The sequence below is a fragment of the Cinclus cinclus genome, chromosome 2 (genome assembly GCF_963662255.1).
Source record: "Cinclus cinclus chromosome 2, bCinCin1.1, whole genome shotgun sequence".
NCBI lineage: Eukaryota > Metazoa > Chordata > Aves > Passeriformes > Cinclidae > Cinclus > Cinclus cinclus.
The window spans coordinates 24663654-24675935 of NC_085047.1; the positions used below are offsets into that span (position 1 = coordinate 24663654).

Sequence of the window (12282 nt, forward strand, 5' to 3'; positions counted from 1 at the left end):
GCATATCTTGATGCTTGATTCTTAATTCTCAATTTCTCTATTTCACAGTCACTAATAAATGTTAAGAGTTCCTTTCTCCTTCAGCCTCCACAAAGAGAGGGGCTGTGCCACAGGGTTGGGACATAATGACCTTAGTCCGCTGTCCTGTGCTTAAAAGAGTCCCCTCCCTAGATAAGGGTGAAGTAAAAAAAGCCTATCATGAGTGTAAAGAAAACATCTGTAGCTCCCTAAACATTTCCCTCTCCCACTGTGACTAGGAGCTTGTTCACATTTCCTTGGGAGCATGGGAACTTTTGGAAAGCAGGCTCCTAAGGAATACAATGAGCAAATCCTGGCAACAGTTGCTTGGTTTCTTTTTTTTTTTTTTCTTTAGTTGGTTGACATGCCTCTCGTGATCTGTCACTTAAATACAACTGTGTGGATAAGCAGATATGATCAAATACCTCCTTATTACAAAACCCCCAAAAACCAATGAAAACTCCCAACTACACACAACACCCCTCCTAAAACGAACAGAAGTGAACCAGAATGCACAGTGTACTGTACACAGTGCAGTAAGTCATCCTAAGTAATGTCATGTCTTCAGGTGCTGTGATTGGTTCTTTCCCTGTGTAAGTTAAATGCTTTTGTCCTTCAAGACAGAAAAAAACATGTCACTACTAATAAAGCTTTTGAGTACTCAATGATTGAAAATTGTTCGTAAACAATTTTTTTTCATTGATTTTTGTCAAGAAGTGGCTAGTGAAAATAGATCACTGTAACAGAGTGAATCTGGACTGATCATATGTGACAAGCTAAACTGAACAAGTCTGACACTTCCAACATATAGCCTAGTGCTTGTTGTCAGGAGAAGTGGGAAACTGTGCCCTGTAACTGCAAAAAGATAAGGCAGACTGGTAGTCATACGCATGTGACTTTTCACTGTGATTCTGATTTATCTGTGGTGTCCTAGTTTGAAAGACAGGTATTTGCTAAGAAAGGCAGAAGCCTCCCTTTGAACCGAAAAGTGTGATCCCTCCTCCCTACAAATTATTATAATTTTGGAATTAAGGGAGCTCTCAGGCAAAGATACGGGGATAGGAACAACAGTTCTTTACTAGTATATCTAACAAGACAAACAAGAACAACAGCAGCTATGAAATTACCCACAAACAGAACAGTAACTCAGTCCCAGTGTTTTTTGGCTGCAGGCACCTTTTCCCTGAGCTGCAGTTCCCGGTGCTGGGGGCGGGCAGGTCCCGCAGAGCTGCAGGAGGGCTGGGGGTGATGGCAGCACTATTTTACGTGGGAGAGAGACATGGAGAGCCCCCTCCGCTCACGGTGTCGGTCCCAGTGCTCAGCAGAGTGCTGGATGATGGCAGGTTAAAGCGAGAAGGCAGCAGTGCAGGGTCTGACAGCAGGGAGGATGGCTCGCGGCACTGGAATGTCAGGGATGAGATTGAGGAGGCGATCGTCCTTCTCGTCTGAACTCCACGGGGGGAATGGGCCGGGCCAGAGCCTTCTGTCTGCTCTTCTGGCTATTTGGATATCGAGGGGTTTCCTTCTTCCCTTCCGTCCTCCCCTTCCCCCTGAAGAGGGCCTAATCGACAGGTATCTTAGCATGACAATGGGGAGAATTCCACAGAGAGAAAAGGGAAAGAAACAACCTCTAACCCTGTGGTAGCTCCTGCAATGCCACATCTGGCTTTCAAGAAGGACACTGAAAATGACAGGCTTCAGAAAAAAACACAAAAATAAATGTGAAAAAGAAAAATATTTTTGCTAATACACTTGAGAAGTTAATAACTACCGCAGAAAGAGATAAGGAGTAACTTGCTTACAATCCAAAAATAACTTACAAAGTGAAGATAAAGTTAACCAGATATATTAGTAGAAGAACTAACCATAGATAGGGTGGATTTTTTTTCCATCCCGAGTGACTTTTAATTAAATAAAGGTGAAATATATGTTTTATTATTTTCCAAAGAGAAGTTTGGTCATTGAAGCTCTATTTTTAAAGCCAGAGAGATGTGGCTTGTGTGTTATAGATTAGACTGGATTATTAGTGTGCACACCATTCTGCTGAAGTTGATTGCTTATTTGGATGCTAAGTGATATCTGCTGATATCTGATTTCTTAATGATTAGGGTTTTTGCTGTACTCCTGGGAGAAGGTGTTGCTTAATTTTCTTCTGCAGCTTGCTAAATGGCTCAAATTGTTTGTAGTGGCTACACTTTGAAGATGTAAATGAGAAGGGAAGCTGTTTTTTTAACAGGCTTCTATCTTATAAATAACTCGGCTTAGTTCTATTTAAGTTTACATATTTTCTTCTGGAACATGACTTTACATAGTTGAACTGGTCTATTTCTAAACAAGGTATGAGAATAATTTAGTTATGTGTCTCTAGTCATAGTATCTTACATAACTGTCTTCTGTAAAACTTTCTAGTTGTCACTGAAAATGGTTTTCTGTTTATACTGCTTTACAGATTTCTAGTATATTTTGTGGCTTCAGATGAAAAATGGTTTTGAGTTGTTGGCTGCAATTATTTTCTTGGTGATTAAATATAGCATGACCATAAATGTCTAGGATTATCCTCAGGCCAAGTATTTTCCTGATGACTTTAATTAAACTTAGAAATGTGTATGTATTAAAAACAAGATGCTATTTTCATCTTATGAATGCCATGCTCCAACCTGTTTTATGCCTTTCCTCTTTTAATATTTGGTGCTGGATTTTGCAACGCAGAGGTGGCAACCTGCTTCAAATGCTGCCGCATGTTGGACATTATAGTAGTGTTAGGAGAGATATTGTATTCATAGAAATAACTTGTTTTCTTCATTTGAAGCAAGTTGAAGTTGCCAGTAGTGTTAAAATTGCCCCTCTTGTTTCCCGAGTCTGTTGAGGGATCTCTTCTTAATCACCAAGCCACCTACTGAGTAGGTAAAAATTACAGATTTAAGTGAGATAGTTTTCATGCAAAGCAGGGAAAAGATAAGGTTCAAAAGTGTTGGGTAGTAGGTTTTTTGTTTGTTTGTTTGTTTGTTTGTTTTTTTAAAGAGCTGAGCAGCTGTTAGTTGCTATAAAGTTTATTGCTTATTGTAAAGGTACATCAGTCTCAAAAGGCAAAGAGACACAAGCATTGAAGTATGTGTTAAAAGTTTTTGGTAAAGAGTTCTAAATCGAAGTAAAGTCTCCATTAGATGTAGAAGCTGTTCCTGTCGAGGTCCTGGGAAGGTTGATGTTGCTGCTGCAGCTCATATCTTCTTTGGGCAAGGATGATAGAGATGAGGGGAGAGAAGAAAGAGAGAGCAAGAACAAGCCTTTTTTCAATACATAGATTCTCATACACAAATTACTCAATAAGTTAAAAACCCAAACTATTTCTTTTTAACCTCTTAGAATTTTAGTTTCTTAGCACGCTAGGTTATGCATAAACTACACATATCTTTTATCTAGTTCTATTTAAAAAAATGTAAGCAATATTCTTACTATGGTTTTATTATGTCTAAAACTGTTTTTGGAGCCTTTATGAAGGCTTGTTTTTCACACTGGTATCTAAGACTATATTTTTCAGCCTTCACTGAAACTTGTTGATCTCTCTCTGAGGAACTCAGAGAGGCCTTATTTTTCAGACTCCAACACAAAAGTTTGTGTGCTCACATTATTCGGCTGGTTAGATAAAGATTCAGAGCAGATTCTGCATGTGTCCTAAGAGCTCAGCAGAAATCTGTAATTAATAAGGATTTCCTATAGTCCAGTCACTCATGACAATACTTCTAAATGCCAGCAAGGGTTTCCAAGAAAAGCTGTAGCAGTTTTATGCTCTAGAAAAATTACAGTTCTAAGTAAAACTCAGTATCCTGAGTCTGGATTCTTGGAGCTGTTGAACTGGCTGATTCAGGCACTAATACAAATGTGCCTGTGACACTGTGATGCTCCTATTTTCTTTGATTCCTTTTGTCTTACAACCACAAAAATGCTGAACTTCAGTGTGCTTCTTATCTCTTGTATACAGCATGTTTGAGAAATTACATTTTGCCTTAAAAGCATTGCTTCCTAAATCATGATTTCATAAATTGTGACTTTCATTTTCCTCTCATGGCAGACCAATTTATTCCCTGTATGCTGGCTTTAGCAACACAAGCCCAGACTTCAGACAGCTGAGGTAGGACTGTGTGTAAGCCATAGGGACTCCGGAGCTACAGGTGGAAACTTTACAGATGTGAGTTAATTTTTCATTTTTCCCTATGTCTCTTTCCAGAGTAATTGCAAAGAACTTGGTTTCTTCGAAGCAGTGCGATATTGAATGCCTTTTTCGGATGATCAATTAAAAGTGTGCATTTCAGGGCTGGATGTTGCAAGCCAAGAAACCATTGCCCACCTACTTCAGCAGATTACATGCTTTCCAATAATGTTATTTTTATAATCACAGATATAACTGAAATATAACTGGAGGCATTACATCTTAGAGGAGACATGTCTAACATGTTCTTCTTAGCTACACCCAAACGTTTCATGTTTACTTTTCTGGGGGGAGGAGGGGGTAGATGCATTTCCTGTCTCCATCTTGTGCTGCCTTTTTTGCATTACAATGTTCAGAATATCAGTGGACAACAAATATATACTCAAACAGAGGTCAGACATAAAGACTTCCTTTTATTCATGGTCTAGAAGGTAAACTGACATTTTTTTAAAAGCTGATGGGTGTCAGGGCAACTTTACTTTCTCACTTGTTAAATGCATTTAAACACTTGACTTTGAATTTGCTCTTGTGGCCTAAGAGCTCAGTTCTCAAGTATGAGACGCCAGACCATTGTAGGATGTGAGTGTGGTAAGTGTGTGAGTAGGGTGGTGTTCAGGGAACTTTTCAACTGCAAGAAGCAGGAATGTCCTCAGTGAAAAAGATCAAAATGTGGGAATCTTGAGGAGGTGGGAGCACTATTGGCTCTAGTTTATTAAAAGACCATCAAGCTGAAGATAAATATCTGTATTTGTCTTGGGATTTTTTAGACAAGTGCAAACATAGTGAAAGGATAGTGGCCAACTAACATGCTGCAGGAATATGTCAAAAATAAGCATGCTGCAAGGTCATACAGTCAGAAGTGGTTCTTTGCCTTCTTTCTTCCCCCACTTTAAATATAAATAGCAGCTAATCTTATGGTAGAAATTGATTTAATGGTGAATGTCAAATTTTAGAGTAATACAGGTGCTCAAGTAGAGAATAGCCTCCATGTTCTTAAGATCTTTAGAAAAAAGTGTGAAAGAGGCTTTTGTAATATATTTATACCTGGTTCTAGGAACACTTAGAAGTGATTTCTTCCTTTAATAGCTTTAGTCCAGCTGAGTCATGGCCGTATACAGCATTTAGTTAAGACTGCCTCTAAAATAAGTGTCCAATATCTATTAAGAAAAAAAAAATGATCCTCTTATAAATGAAAATCAAATGTAGGACTTTTATGCAGTATATTTTGTGGAGAATGTGCTGAAGCTCTTAATTTGAGTGGGAGCAAGCACATTTGTCTGTAGGAGGAAGGAATAAAAATCCATCGAAGTAGTCCTCTTTGCTGTGAGTTTACTGCCCAATTTGAATCTTAAGAAAATCATAGACAGTGATGTCTTTAAAATGAATGAAATGTAGAATATGACAGAAAATCAAGAAGTGATGGTGATGTTGTTATTCATTCTTACTGGAAGAAACTATTATCTTTATTTGTACAGGTCTAGTTAGAGCAAGTGGCAAAAAAATACAACACAATGTAGTTTTCCTGAAGTGGTGCTCCAAGTAGACATTGATGTTCTAGGTTCTGTCTTTGTGCTCTATTGGCCTCCATGAAGGCTTGATTTTTCTCTGTCACCTCTGTATTGTGACCTTGCTGCCTCTTCACTCTAGCCTGTGCTAGAATATTTAGTCCAAGAAGGGCTCTCATTTTATGGGTGGAGAAGGTTGCTGTCATAGCACTGTAATGCCTTGTGACTGCCATATGGACTGATACAGGGAATAGTTTGGCCTGTGCCAAATAAATACTCCTAGATAAGTAAGCATAAAGTTACAGTGATGATCACATTTAGATACCACCTATTCTTTTTTGCTCTTCTGAGGTTCATTTGTTCTGCAAGATAAAATTTCACATCCAGTATGAAGACAGTTGATGGCTGAAAACAAATCTGTTTACATAACCTTTTACTGTTCTTTCTTGTAGTTCTCAAGTTCCACTTACAAATATAGGAGTGAGGAATTCAAGAGACAGTTTTCTCATCTGCCAGACTCAGAGAGACTCATAGTAGGTAAGAAGTAATCACAGAAAAAGTCCTTGTCTTCTGTTTGATGACTTCAGATTACAGTCACGTCAAAACATTTTGGGTTTTTAATGGCAAATTCCAACTACAGCTGGTAACTCCCTATTCTCCTGTCTTTGAACTAGCATGAACTACTTTCAAGGAAAGCCAGGTCCATACTCCTCTATTGCCTGCTTTGTGGGGAAAAACAAAATGAAAAAAAAAAAAAACCCAAAAAAACGTAAACCAACAACAAAAAAGGATGTTGTTTCTGAGACTCTGTTTACTAGGTAGATCATCCTTAGCAAAAACTTTCCCCTTGCTCCCTGGAACTAATACCCTTGCCCAAGGCACCCTGATTAATGTGACTCTTGGAACTGAGTGACATGGTGGGTGGCTATAATTTAAAAAACTATTTTTCAGATGAATGGGAGAGGAAAGAAGCAGGTGTCAGAGAATATCAAACTATGATGCATAAATTTTCTCAGCACTGAAATGTTCATTTTCCAGCTGTTTCACTCCACTGCAGAATCCAAAGAAGGCAAGGATGTAACCCTACCTCCTTTGCTTAGTGATGTGCCTTATTGCCTCCTTTATCACCTGCCTGTGTTGTATTTGTGTAATAAATACACTGTATATTTTCATACAAAAATGGCATTGTAACTGTTTAAAGTTCATCTCTCATTTTATGCAATTTTTAAGGAAGTGACTATAGAGAGGCTGTTTAGTGTATGCTTGCAGTATGCAAGCAGCAGCTCTAAAGCAGTTAAATCCCTGTGTGTCTTTTTCCTCAGGAGGCACTTATCCTCTGAAATGCCTTCTGCATTTTAAAAATACTTCAGTAGGGACATAAAATAAAAGGAAATAATATTTCTTCAAAGCATTATTTTGATGTTTCTCCTTACTCTTGATTGATGTGGAAAGCTGTGGAGCAAACTCTGAAGTACAGTTTCAAAGAAGAGACTGCCTATGATTTAGAGAAAGATTTAGTCATGGGTTAATCTGTTCCATCAGAAGCAAAGCTGCTACTTTTCTATAATTTTTCTTTACCCCATACAAAGCAGTATTTCCTTGAAAGGATTTTCTGCATCCTCCAAGCAAGGAGCTCTTCCTTTGCTTGGTGTAGAGAAACTTGGTACAGGCTTTACAGTGCTCCAAGAAGCCATTGCTTGCTGCTGGTCATTAAAAGAGTTGTTACTGCTTCTGTTTTTAAATCCACTGTTAAAAATAAGCAACTATTCCACTGTAATGAGCACTGTATATAAATATTATATAAAGTATTATTTTCTTAAAATGAAAGGAATTACTTATACTGTCTAAATGAGAGCTTAAAGGAGTACCACTATAATTTACCTGAAAATGTTGTTTTCAAGCAACATAAAATTACTGGTTCTGAAAACTTAAAAGGAGAAATGCTAACCTCTTTTGTTTGTTTTTTGATATTCTCTTTTGTCTAGGTTGGTCAGAGTGGAGTTGCTCATCACTTGCCCAGTGATAACCTCTATAGGTCTGAATCCCTCTCTTAAAAACCACAGAAATCAGATGCAGCTTCTTAGTAATGCTTTCCTCAAGTCCTTAACTTCAAACTCCTGTTGCCTTCATCTGTCAGCCTTTTGGTATCTGAGTGTTCTTAAACATGCACTTACAACTGACTTCTTTCAATTTAAGCTTCTGTAGTTACTATTTGTAGTTGTAGTTATATCTCCAAGGGCTTGTATACATGCCTCATTCTTGTTACAAGAAAACTTATTTCCACTTGATTATTTGAGGGGGAAAATGCTAGAGAATTTTAAAAATTGTAATAAAAGCTTCTGTAAATGCAGATATAGCTTGAAGTTAGGATGTTGGGGACTCCTGAACTTCTTGATATTCGAACAAGAACTGTATTTGTTTTGTTCTTGTAGTACACAAAATAAAAATTCTGGCTCAGACAGTACCCAGATACAGAACTACTGTTATGTAGGAGTTGACAGTATAATCTGTTGTACTATAAAATGTCTGTGTATTCTGTTGTTTAGGCACTTTGAAGTTTGACTAATGAATACTTCACCCATGTACTCCTGGTCTTGCCTGACACCTCTTCTCTGAAAACCTAAGACAATGCACAGGGGTTGATAGATGGAGTGCTGTCCTCACACAGATGTACCATCAACTCTAGCTTTGGGCTGAGAACAGAAGAAATTTTCATTGTTTTTCCCAGAACAATGGTCTGGATGCAAGCCAGTACAAGTCTGCCTTCGTAGACTTCTTAAAAGCAAAATAAAGTGCTTTTTATTGTATTATAATACCCCATCTCATTTTAGTTAACAGGTTCGGGTCAACTGTGCTGCAGTCAGTGAGTGAGTAATTTGTCTTGCTCTTTGTACCTAGATTATGCCTGTGCACTCCAGAAGGATATCCTGCTGCAAGGACGCTTGTATCTCTCTGAAAACTGGCTCTGTTTCCACAGCAACATTTTCCGATGGGAGACCACAGTAAGATTTCTTAGCTCACTTGAATCCCACGTTTTCTTTGTCTTGTTCTATCAGGATACAGGATTAGAGTGTCTCAGATCTCATCCTGTCAATCTCATACTAGTAACTCTGGGCTGTGAAGAAAGAGCCAGCATCCCTGAGTGGAAATGCAGATCCATTCTCTGTGAAATAGAAGTAGCAGTGGAAGCATCTGAATACTGAAGTAAGCCTGCTCAGACAGTCATTCAGCATAAGAAGTTTAGGAATTATGCTAAAGCTGGCTTTTTACGTTTCTGGATGATAATTTGCCTTTCCTTACCGTGCAAAGTTGTCCTATAAAAGAATGCAACACATAATCTCCTACTTCAAGTCCTGGGGCACGACATGGCATGTAGTGTTGCCCTATTCAAGAACTCTCCAACATTGAACCTTACTTGACTTAGCCTTACATGTAAATATCAGCATCTAAGAACAGCTGAAGGGAATTGATAAATTACTTCTGCGAGTTCTCATATTGTGGTCTGTGGCTTTTGAACAGTATGAGCAAAGGTAGATATTTGTGATATGTTGGCTCTTAATTTCTGTCGGATTAAGTTAATGAATTAAAATTTTTCATTCAAACAATTGTTGTATCTGCTGTAGAACTTTCATGAAGCACTGAATAAGAAAAGGAAAATAACCTACAGAGGATGGACATGTCAAAATGTTCTGTGAACTGTGAGACTGCTTATAACTTCAGTTAGTATCTGACATCTGAGTGGCCTGGAATACACAGGACAAACAACAAATAGCTTGTGCATTTAAGACTGTGAGGAGCTGTAGAAATACTTAACTGAAAACCAAGCTTACTTTGGTCAGATGGATTTGATGATTGAATATTTTTATTTTGGATGTGAAATTAATTAAAAATAAACTCTTTGGAATTATACCTATGAATATATAAACTATTCAAATATTGACTGGGTTTGTTTAAAATCCAAAACAGCACACATCCTGGTAACCTGTTTCTGCCTGTCTAGCAGAGTGATATCTTCAGCAATACCTTTAGGCAATCTGAGTTCATCAGCTACAATGGTAGAGCCAACTTTGGGAACTCATTAGCAGGCTTTGTTGTTGCAAAGAGAGAGGGAGTAAGTGGAGAACTTTCTGCTCACACAGGAAGAAACAAGTTAGACCTGTATGTTCCTACTTTCTCTAAGATGAAGGGCAGCACAGCCTTATATTCAAGAGAAGAGGGGGGTAGGCTGGAAGGAAATGGCTTCTTGCAGCCAGACCATGTTCTTCTAAATAGAAACATTTCAACTACTAGAATCCACGTCAAATGTGCCTAGGCAGGAAGAATTTCTTGCAGTGGCTAGACTGCAAATAAAATTTTGAGAATGGACTATATTGTAAACTTCTGTGAAAGAAGGGTCTGTTATCTGATCTCTCTTATCTATGTCTTGCCTTATGTATAGCATTCTGATTGGGATTGACTTTCAGATCTCTGATTTGTGTTTGGTTAGGATTGTGGCTGGAAGAGTAGAAGAAAAGCAGAAAGAACCACTTCCTCAGTCCTAATGTGAAAGGAGATGACTCTTAAGTCACCTCAGCTTCTACTTTGAAATGGTTGCTGTTAAAGCAGCAAGTGGAGACAGTAATTACCTTTGTGATCTCATCTGGATTGGATTCCAGGGTTTGGGGTTTGAGTTCCTCTTGGATGTTCTGCAACTTTTACTTTTTAGTCATAAGTTATTTTTAACATGTCTTATCAAATGTGTTTCTGCTTAGATTTCTATTGCTTTGAAGGATATCACTTTCATGACAAAGGAGAAGACTGCTCGTCTCATTCCAAATGCCATACAAATAGCAACAAAAGGAGAGAAGGTGAAAATCTGTTTTTAAATATGTTCTTGATAAATGATAGTGTCCAGAATACAGCACTTGTAGTAGTCTATATTTGCATAAATAACTTCCCTGTCAAATGTTTAAATGTGATTGGGATTAGAAGGCAAACTTAGGTTTGGACCCTGTGAATGTTTCTTGATAATTCAACTCCAGTTTGACTGCAGAATCCCTTAGTGGTGTTGATACAGTAACCAGAAAGTAAGAGTTTGTCTCACCTATTCAAAAAAAAACTAAAATTCAAAAAATGAATTCAGAATGTGTATTCTTCATACTGGAAAAATAGCAAAGTCACTGGATTTCAAGTTCTCCTTGAAGAACACTACTGAATACAAAAGGACTGTGATGCCATAGGTTTGAAGTAAAGGACAAATTTACCCCAGAACATGTGCTGGGAAATGAAGTTTTTGAGTGTGTATTTGAAAAACTGAAAAGCATGATGGAGAGTCTTATGTGCAACACACATTGTGATTATTTTCAAGGCACTTATAGAAGAACTAATAATTCCTGGCAAAGAACAGAGCTTACTACAGTGAACCTGGAGCTGTTCTTTGGGAAGCAACTGTGATTAATCATATTTGGCTGTTTCCTCTCAATTCATCCAGTATTAATTTTCATTGACAAGGAAGATAGACTTCTTTGATAAAAAAGCCCCAACTTTCCAATGGGAAAGACTTTAATACTTGAAATGATGCATATAATTTGATCTCATATTTTAATTATTTTAATTTCACATAATCTTTTGTGAAAACCTTCATAAAAGGCTTATGTGGGAGAAGAATGGAAATAGTTGTGGCCTGTAAGAAACGGGCATGTGTATTTCTGATTGGTTCAGCCTCCTATGGGAAAAATTTAAGTGTGCTTAAGTTTTGAGGATGAGCTCTTCCTTTATGCCAAGGATAGTCACATGACCAGAACAGCAAGTGTCTTCATATACTGTGTGGACATTGGGGAACATACTCACTGAGAGTGATACAAACTGTGGAACCTGAGGAATACAACCTTAGGTTTGTTGAATGTGAAATGCGGCAAGCTGTTACTGACAAATTTGGGATATTAAAGACAGAAGGAAGCATTCTGGGATTCTTGAAAATAGCTACATGTGAGCTTGTTTTTTACTTTGTTTTTTTTTTTCTGTAGTTTTTCTTTACATCATTCAGTGCAAGAGACAGAAGCTACCTCAGTATCTTCCGTTTGTGGCAGAATGTGTTACTGGATAAGGTAAGCTTGTCTGCATCAGTACCTGTGGTTAAGCAACCAAATCAACTTTTTATAATTGTACTGGTTTGAAAAGCAAAACCAGTGAGACTTCAAGTCAGTTATACATTTTAATAGGGAAGAGAAAAAGGAAAAACAAAATACATGCAATAATAAAAAATAAAACCACTGACAGAGTCAGAATACAACCTGATACCCTGTCAGTCAGGGTGTTGGTGCAGTTTTCCCCCAAAGGGTCCAGGGATGATGTGGAAAAAGCCTGGTTCTTCCTCTGGAATCCAGTGGAAAAAGGCCAACTGGCAGCGCAGAGGGAAACCCATCTGGGCCACTGAGATTTGGCAGGACATTGCCACCTGAGTAAAGAAGCTAACTGTGAAGGTTCGACACGTGGATGCGCACGTACCCAAGGGTCAAACTAATGAAGAGCATCACAACAATGAGCAGGTGGAGTGAGCTGCCAAGGTGAAAA

The 12282-nt window shown here is 38.1% G+C and overlaps 1 protein-coding gene across 1 annotated transcript in view; it reads left to right on the forward strand.

The window, feature by feature from the left end:
• The window catches only part of GRAMD1C (GRAM domain containing 1C), a 53747-nt gene that overhangs the window by 12701 nt on the left and 28764 nt on the right, over nt 1-12282 (forward strand). Inside the window, 4 exon segments of the mRNA XM_062512590.1 lie at nt 6183-6267; nt 8629-8732; nt 10482-10577; nt 11736-11816. Of these exon segments, the coding sequence (XP_062368574.1) occupies nt 6183-6267; nt 8629-8732; nt 10482-10577; nt 11736-11816 (366 nt within the window).